General features: G+C 36.9%; 1 protein-coding gene across 3 annotated transcripts in view; it reads left to right on the top strand.

Moving 5' to 3' along the window:
* GABRA3 (gamma-aminobutyric acid type A receptor subunit alpha3) overlaps positions 1–22,468 on the top strand; it is a 408,152-nt gene that overhangs the window by 328,322 nt on the left and 57,362 nt on the right. For all 3 annotated transcript variants that reach the window (XM_044235314.1, XM_044235313.1, XM_044235315.1), the window contains exons 7-8: positions 2,582–2,725; positions 22,072–22,224. In XM_044235314.1, the coding sequence (XP_044091249.1) occupies positions 2,582–2,725; positions 22,072–22,224 (297 nt within the window). The remainder of the gene's footprint in view (positions 1–2,581; positions 2,726–22,071; positions 22,225–22,468) is intronic.

Genomic DNA, 22,468 nt, shown 5'->3' with positions numbered 1-22,468 from the left:
ACATTAAAAAGAATCAAAGAATCTAAAAGTTGGTTCTTTGAGAAGATTGACAAAACTGATAAACCTTTTTTTTTTTACTTTGAGCCTTTTGATAATATATTTATGATATTTGGATATACATGTATAATTATCCTTTAGGCAATATATTTTAGTGACTACAAAATACTGTATTTTGGATATTAAGATAATTTCAATGTTCTGTTGTTGTAAATGACATTGATAGGAGCATTTGTGTAACAAATATTTGTCTGCTTTTGCAGTTGTTAAGATAGCTTCCTAAAAGCTTAACTACTTGGGCATTAACATTTTTTTAAATTTTTATTTTTTTATTTTTTAATAAACATATAATGTATTTTTATCCCCAGGGGTACAGGTCTGTGAATCGCCAGGCTTACACACTTCACAGCACTCACCATAGCACATACCCTTACCAGTGTCCATAACCCCACCCCCCTCTCCCAAACCCCCTCCCCCCAGCAACCCTCAGTTTCTTTTCTGAGATTAAGAGTCACTTATGGGAGCACCTGGGTGGCTCAGTGGTTTAAGCCGCTGCCTTCGGCTCGGGTCATGATCTCAGGGTCCTGGGATCGAGTCCCGCATCGGGCTCTCTGCTCAGCAGGGAGCCTGCTTCCCCCTCTCTCTCTCTGCCTGCCTCTCCATCTACTTGTGATTTCTCTGTCAAATAAATAAATAAAATTTAAAAAAAAAAAAAAGAGTCACTTATGGTTTGTCTCCCTCCCAATCCCATCTTGTTTCATTCATTCTTCTCCTATCCCCTTAACCCCCCATGTTGCATCTCCACTTCCTCATATCAGGGAGATCATATTTCTCTGATTGACTTATTTCGCTAAGCATGATACCCTCTAGTTCCATCCACGTCATCTCACTAGTTGATCTAGTTCCTCTCCACTGAGCAGGGAGCCTGATGCGGGGTTCAATCCCAGGATCCTGGGATCATGACTTGAGGTGAAGGCAGACACTTAACTGAGCCACCCAGGTGCCTCAAACTACAAGTATTTTTATCTGTGTTGAATAAATGACTGAGGTCATATATAGGACATACGTGGCAAGCTGGATTTCTTGTGGCATTTTCTTTTATAGCTTATGAGAGTACAGATATAAAAAATACTATAGAGTTATATACATTTTTTCATGATTTCAGTGAGAATTTTGATGTGAATGAAGAAATTTTTGGCTGCTGCCCATTATAAGAAATTCAGAAAATGGTTTATTTGGGTATGTTGAAAAGAGTCCTAAGAAGTATAATATTTGCAGACCATAATTAGTACATATGAGTGTTAATGTCAGACGTAATGAAATCTATATCCAATGTTGCAAAGTTTTGTAAAGACACAGAATTTATGTTTGTTCCCTGGTAGATTCACTAGGAATTATTTGCTTTGTGGTAAAAGACTTAAATAGAGCATATTATAGAGACAGCAGCTGCCACCATGAGCTGGAGACTTCCTATTAGGTTGAATAACAGCTCAAAAGTTGGGTGAAATGAGTGAATAGTATAGTTCAGCTTCTCTTTATGAACCTAGGTGCCTGCATTAGGGCAAGGTGTTCACCCCAACATAAAACCCACTGTACAAAGAGTAAGTCCATGCCTGGAAAGAAAGCAATTCTCTTCCTTTAAGATACTAACTTAAACTAAATAACATCATTCCTTATTCTCTCACCATTTCTCTTACCCACATCCTTATTAAAACACATACTTAAATTCTGTATTCAACATGGGAATTCCAAATATAAGATCTGACATTAATACCCTGGTGCAGAGTAAAGGAGGCAGGCTTCTGGGATTTTTTGTTTGTTTGTTTGTTTTTAAGATTTTATTTCTTTATTTTACAGAGATCACAAGCAGGCAGAGAGGCAGGCAGGGTAGGAGGGAAGCAGGCTCCCTGCTGAGCAGAGAGCCCGATGCGGGGCTTGATCCCAAGATCCTGAGACCATGACCCGAGCCAAAGGCAGAGGCTTTAACCAACTGAACCACTCAGGCGCCCCTGGTTTCTGTTCTGCAAATAAAAGTGGAAATAATTTTTAAAAGAAAATTGCAATTAATCATTGCTATTTTTAATTTGAGCTTTTTATGCTTTTAATTTAAAATATCTCTACAGTGATTTTTACCTTATCTCATATGCTCACTCCATAGTAATTAAAATTGTATTACATTTTTGACAGGTTTTTTTTTTTACAACTAGCCTGATTTACTTATTTCTGATACCACTCCTTTAGACATTTGAATTTGTGACATCTGCATAAGATAATAATTTTGCTATTCCTCCCCTTACGTCTATTGTCTACCCCCCAAGAGAAGGAAAAGTCTAACAATATATCATCAGTCAGAAAGACTGTCGTTGAAAGAAGAAACCACTTTAGGTTCAATCCTGTGTACCCAGCACAAACTGTAGAAGTTATTCAATGAGAGTTTACTAGATGGATGGATAAATGTACTTCAGTTGAAGACAGAACACATACCCAGAACTCTTTCGGGAGGGAAGCTGTATTTCAGTCTCATGCAAGTTCAGTAATTACTTTCTTTCCCCTTCAACTTCTTCTTGGCCCTTTTCTGCTTTAGATGCCTATACAACAGCTGAAGTGGTTTATTCTTGGACTCTTGGGAAGAACAAATCTGTGGAAGTAGCACAGGATGGCTCCCGCCTGAATCAGTATGACCTGCTGGGCCATGTTGTTGGGACAGAGATAATCCGGTCTAGTACAGGTATTTATTTATTTTATTTAATAAGCATTTTTATAACCTGAACCATATACCAGTCTTATACCTGTGCTTATAAAAACATGTAATCCTCAAAGAAGTCTTGTGATGTAGGTACTATTATCAAAAGGAAATTGAGACATAGAAATGTTCAGTAATTTGTCCCATGTTACATAATATAATATCAGAAACAAGATCTGAACTCAGGCAGATTGGATCCCAAGCCAATGTTTTTAACTATGATCCCCTGTTGTCTAAGTGGGTTAGAAGGTCAAAGACATTAGGGCTGAACTGTGGTAGAAGAGAAGGCAGAGGGAAGCCATAATGATTGGAGAACTGAACTTTGATCCTAAAGGTTTCATGAAGACATTTGCTCAACTCTGCCAATGCTGAAGTGACAAATTAATAAGCCAGGAGGGTCCAGGTACACAGCCAGGAGGTCCAAGGATGAGCTATGGAATTATTTTTTAAGTGAGTCACCCATCTCAAAAACAAGTCTGTCTGGCAAAACTTTCCAGGTCCTCTCAATAGTTAAGTCTTGGATTAATAAATAGAACCTAGAGACTTTTTGTAGGCTGGAGTCCTGTTTAGAGACTGACCAGTTACAGGGGCCTAAGGAAGGAGGGACCCTGAATCTGAACTAACCCTTGAGTATTTGGCAAAATGAAGTATATCTTTTGGGTCCACATAGCTTACAATACTTTTTTTGGCGTTAAGGGTAGGAACTTTCGGCACTTGTCTTGGCAAAAGATCTGAATCCACAATTATAAATGGATTAGGGTACTCTTGTTCTTTTATTTCATTATCCACTCTTTCCACTTCATGTGGTGTTATAGTATGTCATCTTATCTGTGCCCTGTTTTTCCTCCATCTCAGGGTGGAGAATTTCAGGGACAACAGTATTTTGAGATTTAGAATTTGGTATGGGCAAAGACTATTACAAAGAAAAGCAATACTGAAGTGTCAATGTGAAAACATGATCTATCAGAGACGCTACAAGCGGTTCAGAGTAAGTGAAAGGTAGAGAAAGTGTGGGGCCATGGGAGTGTGGGCTGCTTTCTTCTGAGAGGATTCTGGGGTTTGGCCCATGGAGTTGGTACTGCGTGGACCAGGCTTTGCAGCTGGGCAGACACTAATGTATATAGCTGGCTCAGGTCCAAGAGTTTTCCCCCTCCAGCAGATGTGAGTTAGCTGCTGGAGCCAAATGCCCAGTTTTGCAGAATGTACATGTGGGTTTTGGAGGCGGGTGTGCCCAGGCCACCTGGACCTCATAACTTCACTCCAAAGAGCACTCCATGTCTGCACAGTGAGCTACTGTGCTCCTGGGGCTCAGATTCTGGCTATGCCTCCTATCCTCTGGAAGCACTGGAATTGTGGCCTGGGGCCAGTTGCCCAACCTCCCTAACTTGGTTTGCTCACAGTGAATCTATACCATGGTATAAGTGTTGCTTACAGTTGCAGACCTATTGCTAGGTTTGCATGCCGTGACCCCTGGACTGAGCACAGGCCTTGTTAGGGTGCTTGAAACCCACTTCCTGAGACCCCATGAAAGGGTAGGACCAAGGGCACCTCAGCTGGACTTGGTGTGTATATGTGAGGGGTAGTCTTCCCCACCTGGACAGTAATTCTGCTCTCCCCAAACAGGGGGAGGGAGCAGTCCTTTAGTACCCACATGTGCATACTACATTCCATTTGTCCTATGGTAGCCCTTAACATTTTTGGGCAGAAGCATTTGTCCTGCTACTGGGTGCATCTGCATTGTGCTGCCTTTGCAGCTGGGGCTAGGACCTCCTTTCTGTGATCACATACCTGAAATGCATGCCTGTTCTCCCCCATGTGAGCTATGGGCAAAGAGGACCCAAGGTCCTAAAGGAGGTCATGTGTGTGCCTGCAGAGACAAGGCTCGGCTCAGAGCAGCACAGAGGGTCCCTATAGGCCCAGGGCACACCGCCCCTACCCAAGATGTCTACCCTGAGGGAGGGAGCGAACTCTCCACTGCATCCGTGACTCTCCTCACTTCCCAGTCCTTCCTCAGCACTGCTCACGTGGCATCAGCTTTTGAGATCCATCACTGGCTGTCCAAGCAGTCCCGGCTCCCATTTCACTTGCTTAAACCACTGTTTGTTTAGTCTTTATCACACAGGCAATGCACATTCATTATAGGAAAAGTAGAATACACAGAAGAGCAAAGTATGGAAATATTCTTTAATCCCACTGTTAACTGATTATTGTACATTTTGGTGCATAATCTTTAAGAAGGTTCCTATGTATTTTTTTACATAAATACCGTTGATACTGTTTTTAATTTAATTTTATATTATAAGCATGTTTTCTTATCAACAAATATATAAAATCCAAATAAAATGTATATACAAGTTAGCAATATTTTTATTTGGTTATACTGGACATTTTATTAGTTTTGGGAATATAATATAATGATTCAATATTCTTATATATAGCAAAATTATTATCTATCTCAGTAATTCTGGTTACCATCTGTCAACATATATAGTTTTTTTTTCTTGAGAAATTTAAGAGCTCTTTTCAGCAGCTTTCAAATACTCAGTAAGGTATTATTAACTATAGTCACCATGCTGTACAGTACATACCTAAGACTTATTTTATAATGGAAGTTTGTATCTTTTGACCACCTTCACCCATTTCACCCACTGCCCCTCCTTTGCTCCCAGCAACCACCAATTTGCTCTGTGTAACTATGAACTTGGTTTGTTTGCTTGTTTGTTTTTTGTGTTTTTTAAAAAAACCTCCATGTATAAGTGAGATTAATACAATATTGGTGTTTCTCTGACTTATTTCACTTAGCATAATGCCCTCAAGTCCCATCCATGTTGTTGTAAATGACAAGATTTCCTTCTTTTGATGGCTGAATAATATTCCACTGCCACTGCATATATGTGTATGTATATTTATATACATGTATATATGTGTATAAAATAGATATATACATTCATAGCACATTTTCTTTATCCATTCATCCATCAATGGAAACTTAAGTTGTTTCCACATCATCCTGACTATTGTAAAAATGCTTAACATTGGAGTGCAAATATCTTTGAGTTAGTGTTTTCATTTTCTTTGGATAAATACCCAGAAGTGGCATTGCTGGATCATAGGGTATTTCTATTTTTAATTTTTTGAGGAAACTCCACACTATTTTCCACAGTAGTTGCACCAATTTATATCCCACCAACCAAAGTGCACAAATGTTCCCTTTGCTCCACATCCTTGCAAGTACTTGTTGCTTTTTGTTAGTTATAAATAGTAATATTTAATCAATTATAATAGACATAATTATAATAAACATTGATTATTACTTGTTTTAGTTACTTTAAATTTTAAAAGAAAATTAAGAAACACTCCTTCAAGGCCACAGAATTCTTGGTAACAATATGATAGGTTTTGTTGTCACTGGGAAGTATGGCATTTCATTGTGAAACTCAATAAAATAATACCTTCATTTTAATGGCCTCATATATGTGGATCATAGTCCATTTAACCAATTATTTAGTAGTATTTTCTATGTTTTAATGCTATAAACAACACTGTGAAGACCTTCTTTTTCTATATCTTATTTTGTCCCTGTGTAATCATCTGCCTAGGATAGATAGAATACTAAGAATTTTATTTCAGAAAGTAGATACATTTCTAAAAATTTTAATACATATTGACAAATTGCCATTTTAAAACGTTAAAAAATTCATCGTCCCATTATCTGTGTATTAGCATGTCAGTTTCCCTTCACTATTGGCAATGCAGATGTTGTGGGTTGAATTATGTCCCCTCAAAAGATACATTGAAATCCTGACTCACAGTACACCAGTAAGTGACCTTATTTGAAAATAGGGCCATTGTAGATATAATTAGATTATATCTCAAATTAGTTTTGAACACATGATATAATATACATTAGTAAAGAGGTGATTTTTAATGTATTAAATTCACTCACACAATTCAATGCTATGCAGCTGTAAGAAAGAATGAGGAAGTTCTTGATGTATCATTTCAAGGGAATATCTGCAGGCTATAGTGTTGAGTGAAAAAAACAAGGCACAGAACACTGAATAGTAAGAGATATATACTGGTATAGAGATAGTATTTCTAGAAGGATACACAAGAGGCTGTTAATTGTTTTTGTTGTTTTTCTTTAAACAATACTGTAGAAATTACAACTTTAAAAAAGATTTTATTTTATTTTATTTTATTTATATAAAGATTATTTATTTATTTGACAGACAGAGATTACAAATAGGCAGAGAGGCAGGCAGAGAGAGAGGAAAGGAAGCAGGCTCCTGCTGAGCAGAAAGCCCAACGCGGGGCTTGATCCCAGGACCTGGGATCATGACCTGGGCGGAAGGCAGAGGCTTTATTTAACACACTGAGCCACCCAAGCACCCCAGATTTTATTTATTTTGAGAGATAGAGAGAGAACATGAACAGGGGGAAGGGCCAAGTGAGAGAATCTCAAGCCGGTTCTGCGCTGAGCACAAGGTCCGAACGGGGCTCTGTTCTATGATCCTGAGATCATGACCTAAGCCAAATTCAACTGACTGAACCACCCAAACACCCCAAGAGGTTGTTAATTGGAGAAATGAGATGGATGGTTTGAGGGCATCTATGGGAGGGAGACTTTTTGCTATAAACCCTTTGATACCCTTTGATTTAGAAACCATATTAATATTATTAATATAATATAATAATATATAATGTAATATTATTATATCATATGTATGTATATTGTTTCATGTGATTATAAATTATGGACATTCTTTGCTGAATTCTAAATATGCTCTTTTCTGCGGGGTCCAGAATATTAACAGAATGCTGGACCAGAGAAATATCACAATCCATGGATGCTCTGTTTTATATGAGTGGCTTTCTCTCTGAATGCTCTCAGTTCTTAGTATGAAGTACAGGCATACCTCGGAGATGCTGCCACTTCAGTTTCAGACCAGCAAAATAAGCAAATATTGCAATAAAGTGAGCCAAGTGAATTTTTGGTTTCCCAGTGTGTATAAAAGTTTAATTTATACTATACTGTAGTTTATTAAGTGTACAATAGCATTATGTTGAAAAATTTATATACCTTAATTTAAAAATACCTTATTCCCAAATAGTGCTAACCATCTCCTATGTTTTCATGATCACTGATCATATGACCAAATTATAATCAGTGATCTCAGATTACCATAATAAATATGATAATAATAGAAACAGTTTGAAATATTGCAAGATTTACCAAAATATAACACAGAAACATGAAATGAGCAAATGCTTTTGGAAAACTGTCACTATAGACTTGTTTGACATAGGCTGCCACAAACATTCAATTTACGAAAGACCCAGTACTGAGGTATTTACCCAAAGGAAACAAAATTAATTAGAAAAGACATGTGCACCTCTATCTTCATTGCAACATTATTTACAGTAGTCAAGATATGGAAGAAAACTAAGTGTCCACAGGTAGAAAAATGGATAAAAAAGATGTGCCATATATATGTGCATATATATATGTATATATATACACATGTGTGTATATATATGTGTGTGTGTTTACACACACAAATACATCTATACACAATGGAATATTACTCAGCCATAAAAAATAGTGAAATCTTGCCATTTGAGACAACATGAATGGTGCTAGAGGGTATTATGCTAAGTGAAATAAGTTGGACAGAGAAAGGCAATTATCATATGTGGAATCTAAAAACAAAAGAAATGAACAAACAGAAAACAGAAAAAGACTCAAATATAGAGGACTGATGTTTTGGGGAGGGAATGGGTAAAATAGATGAAGGGGATTAAGAGTTACAAAATTCCAGTTATAAAATAAATGCATCATGAGGATGAAAGGTAAAAAATAGGGAATATAGTTCATAATATTGTAATAACTTTGTATATTGACGGATGGTAACTACACTTATCGTGATGAGCCCTGAGTAGTAAATAGTATTGTCAAGTCACTCTGAGGTATACTTGAGTCTAATACAACATTGTATTCTAACTATATTCAATAAAATCAATAAATAATCAAGTAAATAAAATGAGGTATGCCTGTAATTCTAAGCAAAAAAATCCTCCTCTTTGCTCCAGATTCAAATATGTGTTAAAGAAATGAATAAAAGCCTTCAAAAATCTGTGTTTAGCTGTTCACACCATTCCCTATTTTAGCTCCAATTCCATTTTCTCTCACTTGGGAAATTATTGCATTGATTTTCTAAATAGAGGATTTGAATGCATGATCTTATTTTTCCATTCCCAGAAATGTGAGTTAGAAGAATAAAGAAGGCAAGATAAAAGTTCAAGGAAGAGAGAAAGAGAATTGAAAAACAAACAAACATGAATTTAAGAAAGTCTATCTACTCACTTAGTATAATGAGTTAATTTGCCAAGCTATTTAAAAAATCTTCTTGTGTCTTTCACAACCTTTGATACTAGCTAAATTGTGAATGTGATTTACACTGTATTCTCAAATACGTCGCATTTAACACAAATGGAATTTAATAGGCTGGAGTGCAAAGTCAAGGGAAAATTCCCAAACCACTTAAAGGGTCATCTTTCATAATAAGACACACAAAGAGAGGCCACAAGGAGAAGGGGAATATAATGATCCACTTTATAAAAATATATTCAGTTATGTAAAGCATTTGCTGAACTGTTCCGTATTTCTAATCCATAGATAGAAACTAATTTGTGAATACATATGCATTATATGTTTTATATTGTACCCTTGGATATTTTACACACAACAATGGTACTTAATAAGCTTAATAATAAGCTGAGACACAGGGTAGAAATATAATGGGGAATTTGGAAAAAAAAAATCTTCCAATCTGATCAAAGCTTTGACTCTTTGGCAGAGAAGAGTATGTAAAGAGATACAATATATCAGAGTTACATGTAAGAGAACCTAGTCAGTTAATTAACACAATGAATTAATTTGTTAAGTTTTGTAAACATTCACTTGTGGTTTTCACCCACAGAAAGTATCTAGGGTATGAATACATGTGAATGCCCAAAGGTGAATTTCCATTATCTCTTTGACTATTTCACATTGGACCCAGACCGTCTGCGATACAAGATCAGAAATGGAAAATCTTCACAACCGAACAAAAGGCTTCAGTTCTCACTAAGGAAAATTCTTTTTCCCTCTTTGCTTTCCCTGGCACCCCAGCTTTATTGAGATATAATTTTAAAAAATCGTGTACATTTAAGGTGTACAATGTGATAATATATGTATATTTTGTGAAATGATTGCCATAATCCATCACCTTCTTAATTTTGTTGTTGTTCTTATTCTGGTGATGAGATCACTTAAGAATTTACTCTCTTAAAACAATCTGAGGGGTTTGAAGTGGCGGGGGGGTGGGAGGTTGGGGTACCAGGTGGTGGGTATTATAGAGGGCACAGCTTGCATGGAGCACTGGGTGTGGTGAAAAAATAATGAATACTGTTTTTCTGAAAATAAATAAATTGGAAAAAAAAGAATTTACTCTCTTAGCAAATTTCAAGTGTACAATACAGTGTTATTTTTTTAAAAAATTTTATTTATTTATTTATTTGACAGATGGAAATCAGAAGTAGGCAGAAAGGCAGGCAGAGAGAGAAGAGAAAGCAGGCTCCCCACTGAGCAGAGAGCCAGATGTGGGGCTTGATCCCAGAATTCTGGGATCATGACCTAAGCTGAAGGCAGAGGCTTTAACCCACTGAACCACCCAGGCACCCCTACAATACAGTATTATTAACTTTAGTCATCATGCTGTACATTAGATCCCCAGAATTTATTCATCTTAGAGCTGGAAGTTTGTTCCCTTTGGTCAACACCTCCCTATTTCCCCTACTCCTCAGCCCCTGGAAACCACCATTCTCCTTTGTTTCTATAAGTACAACTTGTTTTAGAGTCTACATGTAAATGATACCACACAGTATTTGTCTTTGGCTTATTTCAATTAGCCTAATATCTTCTAGGCTCATCTGTGTTGTCAAAAATGCCAAGTTTTTTCATTTTTTACTGTTGAGATAATACTCCACTGTGTGTATGTGTGTGTAACTATATATCACATTTAATTCATTCACTCATTCATTAATTGATGGACAATTCAGCTGTTTCCATGTCTTGGCTATTGTGAATAATGCTGCAATGAATATAGGGGTACAGATATCTCTTCTAGGTACTGATTTTGTTTCTTTTGGACATATACTCAGAAGTAGAATTGTTGGATCATATGGTATTTCTATTTTTAATTTTTTAAGACACCTCCATTTTCGTTTCCATAGTGGCTGTGCCAATTTATAACCTACCAATAGCGCACAAAAGTTTCCCTTTCCTATACATCCTTTCCAACACTTGTTATATCTTGTCTTATTGATGGTAACCATTCTTTTAGGTGTGAGGTGATATCTCATTGCAGTTTTGATTTGCATTTCCCTGAAGATTAGTAACATTGAGCACATTTTCATGTACCTGTTGGCCATTTGTATATCTTCAGAATAATTCCATTCAGATCCTTTGTTTTTTTTCCAATTTATTTATTTTCAGAAAAACAGTATTCATTATTTTTTCACCACACCCAGTGCTCCATGCAAGCTGTGCCCTCTATAATACCCACCACCTGGTACCCCAACCTCCCACCCCCCCGCCACTTCAAACCCCTCAGATTGTTTTTCAGAGCTCATAGTCTCTCATGGTTCATCTCCCCTTCCAATTTACCCAAAAGCACATACCCTCCCCAATGTCCATAACCCTACCCCCCTTCTCCCAACCCCCCTCCCCCCAGCAACCCACAGTTTGTTTCGTGAGATTAAGAGTCACTTATGGTTTGTCTCCCTCCCTATCCCATCTTGTTTCATGGATTCTTCTCCTACCCACTTAAGCCCCCATGTTGCATCACCACTCCCTCATATCAGGGAGATCATATGATAGTTGTCTTTCTCCGCTTGACTTATTTCGCTAAGCATGATACGCTCTAGTTCCATCCATGTTGTTGCAAATGGCAAGATTTCGTTTCTTTTGATGGCTGCATAGTATTCCATTGTGTATATATACCACATCTTCTTGATCCATTCATCTGCCCATTTTTTTAATAATTTTTTTTATTTTTTATAAATATATATTTTTATCCCCAGGGATACAGGTCTGTGAATCGCCAGGTTTACACACTTCACAGCACTCACCAAAGCACATACCCTCCCCAATGTCCATAACCCCACCCCCTTCTCCCAACCCCCCTCCCCCCAGCAACCCTCAGTTTGTTTTGTGAGATTAAGAGTCATTTATGGTTTGTCTCCCTCCCAATCCCATCTTGTTTCATTTATTCTTCTCCTACCCACTTAAGCCCCCATGTTGCATCACCACTTCCTCATATCAGGGAGATCATATGATAGTTGTCTTTCTCTGCTTGACTTATTTCGCTGAGCATGATACGCTCTAGTTCCATCCATGTTGTCGCAAATGGCAAGATTTCATTTCTTTTGATGGCTGCATAGTATTCCATTGTGTATATATACCACATCTTCTTGATCCATTCATCTGTTGATGGACATCGGTTCTTTCCACAGTTTGGCTATTGTGGACATTGCTGCTATAAACATTCGGGTGCATGTGCCCCTTTGGATCACTACGTTTGTATCTTTAGGGTAAATACCCAGTAGTGCAATTGCTGGGTCATAGGGCAGTTCTATTTTCAACATTTTGAGGAACCTCCGTGCTGTTTTCCAGAGTGGTTGCACCAGCTTGCATTCCCACCAACAGTGTAGGAGGGTTCCCCTTTCTCCGCATCCTCGCCAGCATCTGTCATATCCTGACCTGTTGATTTTAGCCACTCTGACTGGTGTGAGGTGATATCTCATTGTGGTTTTGATTTGTATTTCCCTGATGCCGAGTGATATGGAGCACTTTTTCATGTTTATGGAGCACTTTTCCATGTGTCTGTTGGCCATCTGGATGTCTTCTTTGCCCATTTTTAATTGGATTGTTTTTGTTTTGTTTTTTTTTCCAATTTATTTATTTTCAGAAAAACAATATTCATTATTTTTTCACCACACCCAGTGCTCCATGCAAGCCGTGCCCTCTATGATACCCACCACCTGATATCCCAACCTCCCACCCCTCCGCCACTTCAAACCCCTCAGATTGTTTTTCAGAGTCCATAGTCTCTCATGGTTCACCACCCCTTCCAATTTACCCAAAAGCACATACCCTCCCCAATGTCCATAACCCTACCCCCCTTCTCCCAACCCCCCTCCCCCCAGCAACCCACAGTTTGTTTCGTGAAATTAAGAGTCACTTATGGTTTGTCTCCCTCCCTATCCCATCTTGTTTCATGGATTCTTCTCCTACCCACTTAAGCCCCCATGTTGCATCACTACTTCCTCATCATGCTTAGCGAAATAAGTCAAGCGGAGAAAAACAACTATCATGTGATCTCCCTGATATGAGGAAGTAGTGTTTTTGTTTTTTTGCTGTTGAGTTGTAAGAGTTCTTTATATATTTTAGAGTATAATCTGTATCAATCATGGTTTGCAAACATTTTTTACAATTCTGCACCTTGTCATTTCTTCTTATTAATTGGCCCCTTTGCTATAAACATGTTTTGTTCTGTTTTTTTTTTTTTGATGCCGTCACATTTGTTTATTTTAGCTTTTGTTGCCTGTGTTTTTGGTATCAGGTCTTACATTAAGTATTTAATTCATTTTGAGTTCATTTGCAAGATAGGGGTCAAATTTCATATCCAGTTTTCCCACCACCACTTATTGAAAAAACTATTCTTTCTCCATTCTGTATTCTTAGCATCCTTGTCTAATGTTAGTTGCCTTAAATACATGAGTTTATTTCTGAGTACTTTATTTTGTTCCATTGATCTATGCATCTGTTTTTATGCCAATACCATGCTGTTTTAATTACTATACCTTTGTAATATAATTTGAATCAGGAAGTGTGATATCTCTATCTTTGTTTATCTTTATTAAAACTGCTTTGGATTTCAGAGTCTTTCGTACTTCAGTATGCATTCTTGGGGTGCTTTCCCTATTTCTGTGAAAAATGCTATTGTAATTTTGATAGGGTATTGCATTGACTGTATATCCTTTTGAGTAATATGGACATTTTTGAATTACCAATTCCTCTAATTTATGAACACAGGATATCTTTTATTTTTGTCTTCTTCAATTTATTTCATCAGTGTCTTTTAGTTTTCAGTATACAGATATTTCATCTCCTTAGTTATATCGTTTCCTAAGTATTTTATTTTTTATACTATTATAAATAGAATTGTTTTCTTAATTTCTTTTTCAGGTAGTTTGTTTTTAGTATATAGAAACACTACTGGGGTAGCCTGGATAGTTCAATCAGTTAAGTGTCTGCCTTTGGCCCAGATCATGATCCTGGATTCCTGGGATGGAACCCCTTGCTGGGCTCCCTGCTCAATGAAGAGTCTGCTTCTCTCTTTCCCTCTGCACCTCCCTCTGCTTGTGCTCTCTCTCTCTCTCGTTTGTTCACTCTCTGTCTCTCAAATAAATAAATGAAATCTTTAAAAATAAAAAATAAATTAAAAAATAAACACTACTAATTTTTATGTATCCTGTAATTTTACTGAACTTATTGATTAGTTGTAACAGGGTTTTGTCTTTTTTTTTTTTTTTGGTGTAGTCTCTAGGATTTTGTATATAAAATTATGTTATCTGCAAATAGAGACAATTTTACTTCTTCCCTTCCAATTCTTTTTTTTTAATTTATTTTTTATTTTCAGCATAACAGTATTCATTATTTTTGCACCATACCCAGTGCTCCATGCAATCCGTGCCCTCTAAAATACCCACCACCTGGTATCCCAATCTCCCACCCCCCGCCCCTTCAAAACCCTCAGATTGTTTTTCAGAGTTCATAGTCTCTCATGGTTCACCTCCCCTTCCAATTTACCCCAACTCCCTTCTCTCTATCTCCCCATGTCCTCCATGCTATTTGTTATGCTCCACAAATAAGTGAAACCATATGATAATTGACTCTCTCTGCTTGACTTATTTCATTCAGCTTAATCTCTTCCAGTCCCATCCATGTTGCTACAAAAGTTGGGTATTCATCCTTTCTGATGGAGGCATAATACTCCATAGTGTATATGGACTACATCTTCCTTATCCATTCTTCCATTGAAGGGCATCTTGGTTCTTTCCACTGTTTGGTGACTGTGGCCATTGCTGCTATAAACATTGGGGTACAGATGGCTCTTTTCACGACATCTGTATCTTTGGGGTCAATACCCAGGAGTGCAATGGCAGGGTCATAGGGAAGTTCTATTTTTAATTTCTTGAGGAATCTCCACACTGTTCTCCAAAGAGGCTGTACCAACTTGCATTCCCACCAACAGTGTAAGAGGGTTCCCCTTTCTCCACATCCTCTCCAACACATGTTGTTTCCTGTCTTACTAATTTGGGCCATTCTAACTGGTGTAAGGTGATATCTCAATGTGGTTTTAATTTGAATCTCCCTGATGGCTAGTGATGATGAACATTTTTTCATGTGTCTGATAGCCATTTCTATGTCTTCATTGGAGAAGTGTCTGTTCATATCTTCTGCCCATTTTTTGATATGATTGTCTGTTTTGTGTGTGTTGAGTTTAAGGAGTTCTTTATAGATCCTGGATATCAGCCTTTTGTCTGTACTGTCATTTGCAAATATCTTCTCCCATTCCGTGGCTTGCCTCTTTGTTTTCTTGACTGTTTCCTTTGCTGTGCAGAAGCTTTTGATTTTGATGAAGTCCCAGAAATTCATTTTCGCTTTTGTTTCCTTTGCCTTTGGAGACATATCTTGAAAGAAGTTGTTGTGGCTGATATCGAAGAGATTACTGCCTATGTTCTCCTCTAGGATTCTAATGGATTCCTGTCTCACATTGAGGTCTTTTATCCATCAATTCTGATGCCTTTTATTTATTTTTCTTACCTTATTGATCCAGCAAGGACTTTCAGTGTTATGTTGAAAAGGAGTAGTGAGTGTGGATACTTATGTCTTCTTCCTGATTTTAGAGGAAAAGCTTTCAACCCACCATTGAGTACAATGTTGGTTGTAAGTTTGTCATATATGGACTTCCTTTATGTTGAGGTATATTTCTTCTATACCCACTTTGTTAAGAGTTTCTATCATGAATGAATGTTGAATTTTGTTAAATGTTTTTTTTTTGGCATCTATTGAAGTGATCATTTGATTTTTTTTTCTTTCATTCTATTAATATGATATATCTCATTTTTGAACTGGGAATGTTGAACCATTCTTGCATCCCAGGGATAAATCCCACTTGATCATGGTATTTGATTCTTTTAAAGATCTGTTGATTTTGATTTGTCAGTATTTGTTGAGAATTTCTGTGCTTGTATTCTTCAGGGATATTGGCCTGTACAGCTTGCCTTTGAACAAAGAAGTCTGAACTACCTGATTCTACTTATATGTGGATTTTTTCAATAAATATATTGTAAAAGTGTTTGGAGATTTGTAACAATTTGAGGAAACTCACTGATGAACCACATAGTCTAGAAATATTTTTTTAAAAATTAGGATAAGTTTGACATGTCATTAATGCATAAAATATATGCAGATACTGGTCTATTTTATTATTCACTACCATAAAATATACACAAATCTATTATAAAAAGTTAAAATTTATCAAAAGTTATGCACATATACCCAGATAGTCCATGGCACCATTCGCAGTTGAGAAATATATAAACAAATGTAAAGATGCAGTATTAAATCATAGCTGAATAAAATTAACCCCAGTTTATACTACACTACTTTAAGAATTTTATAGCCACCTCCTGTTGCTGTTGTAGTGAGATCAAGTGTTGTGAGTATCCACTTAAAACACTATGTGATGCTAATCATCTCCCTGTGAGCAGTTCATCTCTCCACTAAATTGTGTATCACAGTAAAAGGTAATCTCTCATGGTTCTTGCATATTTTTCATCATGTTAGGTGTAATACCATGAAACTTGAATAACAATATGGAAACCATACAAAGTGCTACTAGTGATTCTTGGATTGTTCCCAAGAGGCAGAGAAAAGCCATGATATTACAAAAAATTTTAATTACTTGATATGTACTATAGATTGAGATCTACAGCTAAAGTCTCCCACCATTTCAAGGTAAATAAATACAGCATAAGGACCATTATAAAAAAAAAGAAAAGGAAATTCATGAAGTTATCACTACAAGCACATTTGCAGGTACAAAAACCTTGTGCTTTTTGTGAAGTATCTTTTTCTCATTGAAATTGCAGCTTTTATGTAGGTACACAAGTGCTATAAGAAAGGCATATCTGTAGACTCTAATTCAATAAAAAGTTAAGTCATTATATGACAATTTAAAGTAAAAGGAAGGTGAAGGATGCAAAGTTGGGGAACTTAATGCCAGCAAAGGATGGTTTGATAATTTTAGAAAGAGTTTTGGTTTTAAAAATGTCAAAATAATAGGAACAGTTTTGCCAATGATGAGGCAACAGATGAGTTCCAAAACACCATTAAAAAATCATTAAGGAAAAAAGATATTTGTCTGAATATGTTTCTAATGCAATGAAAATGCCCTATACTGGGGAAAAAAATGCCACAAGACATGTACTAGTAAGGAATAAAAGTGAATACCAGGACTTAAGGAAGGGAGAGACAGACTAATTCTACTGTTTTGTGTAAATTTAGTCAGGTTTATGATCAAGATTGCCCTTATATATAAAGCTGTTAACCCTCCAATCTTGAAGGAAAAAGATAAACACCAGCTGCCAGTTCTTTTGCCGTACAACAAGAAGGCCCAGACAATGCAAACACTTTTTCTGGATTGATTCCATCACTGCTTTGTCCCTGAAGTTAGGAAGTACTTTGTCAGTAAAGGACTGCCTTTTAAGGTTCTTTTGATATTGGGTAATACACCTGACAGCCCAGAAACCCATAAGGTCAACACCAGCAGCACTGAAGTGGTCTACTTGCTCCTAAACACAGCAACACTAATTGAGCCTCTGCATCAGGAGGTCACAAGGACCTTTTTTTTTTTTTTCCATTTTTTCTTTTTATATTTATTTTTTATTTATTTTCAGCATAACAGTATTTATTATTTTTTCAACACCCCCAGTGCTCCATGCAATCCATGCCCTCTATAGTACCCACCACCTGGTACCCCAACCTCCCATCCCCCTACCACTTCAAACCCCTCAGATTGTTTTTCAGAGTCCATAGTCTCACAAGGACCTTTAAGTTTCATTATACATGGTACTCTATGTAAAATATCATCAACCCTATGTAGGAAAACCCCAATATAGAGAACATGAAAATCTGGAAGAATTATAACACTGAAGATGCCATCATTGTTACAGAACAAGCCATGAAATCCATCAAGTCTGAAAAAATAAATTCCTGTTGGAGAAAACTGTGTCCAGATGTTGCTCATGACTTCACATGATTTACGTAGAATCAAAGAAATAAAGAGATTGTGATATGGGGAAAAAAGTGGGAATGGAGGGGTTCCAAGACATCGATCTTGGAGAATTCAAGAGCTGATAGACACCACATCAGAGGAATTAACAGAAAACAACTTGTTGGATATGAGTGCTTCTGAACCAGTGCCAGACAATGAGGAAGAAGATGGAGAAGTAGTGACAGAAAACAAGTTGATATTATACAATATGGAAGAAGGATTCCAATTATTCAAGACTGCTTTTGACATTTTTAATGACATGGACCCTTCTATGGTATGGGCACTAAAACTAAAGCAAATGATGGAAGAAGGATGAATACTCTATCTCTGCCACCCCTGAGATAGCAAAACCAATTCCTCCTCCTCCTCTTCCACCTACTCTACCAGAAGTCAAGGACGATGAAGACCTTTATGATGATTCAATTCCACTTAATGAATAGCAAATAATCATCATGGCATACAGTTAATAAACTTACTATCTACTTCATGTTTGTGTCCTTATGTGACTATCTAATAACTGTACAGCAATAATTGTATGAGACATTTTTGTGTCATCATCATCACCTAAATATTCATTATGAAGAACATAATGTGTAAGACTTGTATGGAAGTGGATATCTGATCCTTACATAGGCATAAAGTCAGTGACATTTAATATAAAATGAATAATGTATTATTTTTCTGTTTTATAACTTTGCTTTCAAGGAATTATATTACCATACAGTAATTCTCTCTTCTAATTGGAGGCAATGAGTATCAGCCTGTCATCACAGGCAAGTTTTTTTTTTAAGTAACAATGTTTCCAATACCATATTATGACTATGACTATGACTATAATATTGTATGCCATAAAAATTTTGTGACAATTCATTCATCAGAGTATGGGCTAAGCCACCATGAAGCAATCAAATTGATTATAATAGGCTACCATAAAGCATTCATACTGCTGCTTCTTTGGTATTAATGTATGAATTGTAATACTTGTAAATAAATATTAATTTATTTCTTGTATTTTCATTTCTGATGTCTAGTGTCAGTAATGTGTATAGAATTTATAGTGTTTTGTATTATATGACAATATTGATGTATATATTAAAAGATGGTTTGTCTTATAAATAGATGAGGTAAACTTACACTATTAATAAATACAGTACTATAAGTATATTTTCTCTTCCTTATGATTTTCTTAATAATATTTTCTTTTCCTAACTTCATTGTAAGAATACAGTATATGATATTTATATAAAATATATGTTAATTCACGGTTACTGGTAAGGCTTCTTGTCAACAGTAGGTTATTAGTTGTTAAGTTTTGGGGGATTCAGAAGTTATAGGCAGATTTTCCATTGTGTGGAGTTTTGGTGCCACTAACACCAGCATTGTTTAAGAGTCAACCTGTAATTTTCTTTAATTCTAAGTCTTTATCTGGTTTTGATGTCAGGACAATGTTAGCCTTCTAAAATGAGTTTGAAAGAATTTCTCCTTTTCAATTTTTTGGAAGAATTTAAGGACTGGCATTTATGCTTCTTTAAATGTTTGGTTAACCATGAAGCCATTTTGTCCTCGGCTTTTCTTTGTTGGGAGATGCTAATTACTGATTATATCTCCTTGTACCATACTGATCTGTCTGGGTTTTCTATTCATGATTCAATGGTCCATGCTCCACTGTTCAGCAGGGCCAAAGGGAGCCTCTTTTGCATGGGGGATGAACTATTTGCAGCAGTTTGGTGCCACACTGTTTTGAAACAAGGTTAACTGTGACATACTCTACTGCTTGGAGGTAGGGATCCCCAGGTATTACAACGGGCCTGTTTCAACTCATGGAAGTCACCATTTTGGTGGTTGGAGTGCCACAACCCCCATCTCCCTCTCAGCAGTGCATCCAGGGGTTTTGACCTGTGGAGATCTCCAGTTTGGTAGTTGGGGATCATCATGACCCCCAGGCAACACAGCCAGGGTGTCTAAGACCTGTGGAGGTCACCATTTTGGTGGATGAGGGCACCAGGAAACCAAGGAGTATGATACTTTGGTCTAGACTACCACCATTGGGTAAGGTCTCTGCTGGAGTTGTGCTATTGGTCCAAACTCTGATGTTGGGAAGTACCTCTGCCTGTACTCATCTGTTTGCCAGAGCTTCAGGCTGCTTTGAGAGGTTTGGTTTTCTGTACAGATGGGGACAAACTGCTGGCTAGACTCTGATCGGTGAATTTGCTAGCAGGGACATGGTATCATCACCAAGATCCAAGCACAGGTGGCTGGAAGTTTCACCACTCCCCCTTCTTTGTTCCTAATTGACATCAAATGGTCTAGACTGTTGATTCCCCCAGTATTCCCCAGGAGGCAGGGCAGAAGTGGGCTTCTGGGAGAATGTTCTGGAATGCTGTGGGAAAACAGATATCTGCCTTAAACTCTTCTTTTCCCACTAGAGAAACCATAGACCCAGCAGAACCCTCTAGGTGCTACATTGGGCTGGCTTAGGGGAGGGAAGTAGGTGGTGAATTGAAGCCACTTCTCTTACCTTTTTAATGTGACTTTTCTTGGATTTTGTGTTCAAAGAGGGTACTTTAGTTTTGTTCCCTGGTTCTGGGATTTTCACAAAAGTATTATTGTCTATAAATATTGCTAATCCATATATTTGTAATGGAATACCAGAGCCAGGGATGGACTATTTCACCAGCTTCTCATTTTAGGCATGCTCTTTGCTTCTTTGGAAATGAGATAGGAAGACAGATATTGAAAGAGAGAAGGCTAGAAAAGAAGATCGAAGAAAATATATTCAGTTATTTAAAATGAATGCTTGATTTGTTAAGTTTTTGAATAGTCCACTTGCTTTGTCTCTCAGATCTACAAAATATAATTAATTTATGAATATTTATTATATATTTTGTATATTAAATATTCCACATGATCATATATCTTCCTGTGTGTATTTGTCTTCTTTTTATACAAACATCAGTCATAGTGGATTAAGGACAAGCCTACTCCAGTATCACTTCATCTTAACTAATTACACCTGCAACAACCTTTTTTCTAAAGAAGGTCACATTCTGAAGTACTCAGAGTTAAAACTTCACCATATCTTTTTGGGAGACACAATTCAACCTACAAGTAAGAAGCCTAGGCAGAAGATATTTATTTTTTAGATATTTCTTTTATTTATTTATTTATTTGTTTGTTTATTTATTTGAGAAAAAGAGAGAGGAAGAGAGGAAGGACAGAGACAAAACACTCAAAGTTGTTTGGCATAAATTAAGAGCTCAGTAAGAGTTCACTCCTACTTTGGAGTGGAGTGATATAGGCCAGCCCACATTCTGCTATATGAACTTTTGGTTCTAACTCTAAGTGCATTCAAATATCAGAGCATTATGGTTAAAAAGCACAAGCTGTGGAACTAACCCATGTGGCCTCAAATTCAGGCTCCACTGCTTGGTAGCTGGATAACCTTGTATAATTTCTCAATCTCTCTTTGCCTCAGTTTATTGGGCCATAAAATGAGGATAACGATAATATACACCTTATAACATTGTTATAAACATTAAGTATTTAAGATGTGAAATGTTAAAGTGCTAGAAGAGTGTCAATCACATGCAAATGCTGTAGAAGAGACTGTTACTTATTATTATTTAAGACACTGATCTATTTGAATGAATCTGTCAAAATTGCTCTGAGCAAGCTGTGTTGGCACAGTGTTAGTATATATTTTTTGCATAAAAATGCACTACTTCATGATTATTAAAGAGATATGGTTATGCGAACTTGGGAGGTGCTGGAATGGTTTATTTTGAATATAAAGTTAAACATCTTGGTGAACTGAGTTGGGGCCCACCTTGAATTAACAATGTTAACTTAGCTATATATTTCCTAATTTTACTCTTTCTCCAGGAGAATATGTCGTCATGACAACCCACTTCCATCTCAAGCGAAAAATTGGCTACTTTGTGATCCAGACCTACTTGCCATGTATCATGACTGTCATTCTGTCTCAAGTGTCTTTCTGGCTCAACAGAGAGTCTGTCCCTGCCCGTACGGTCTTTGGTGAGTGTTGTTTTATGGAGAATGTGCAGATGAAGGCATTGGCAGAGTCTTATGATGTACTGTCAGAGTAGGGATAAGGAAAGTGAATGGGAGCAATGCCTGGGCCCAGCATTAGTAACTGAATCATCAGATCCTGGTGTTTCAAGAACAGAATTCTTTTTTTTTTTTTTTTTTTTAGGTCTTTTTTTTTTTTTTAATTTCTTTTCAGCGTAGCAGTATTCATTGTTTTTTCACCACACCCAGT

Source organism: Neovison vison, chromosome X (genome assembly GCF_020171115.1).
Source record: "Neovison vison isolate M4711 chromosome X, ASM_NN_V1, whole genome shotgun sequence".
In the NCBI taxonomy this organism is placed as follows: domain Eukaryota; kingdom Metazoa; phylum Chordata; class Mammalia; order Carnivora; family Mustelidae; genus Neogale; species Neogale vison.
Note: the sequence above shows the minus strand (reverse complement) of the source record. Positions and strands in the feature narration are given on the sequence as shown.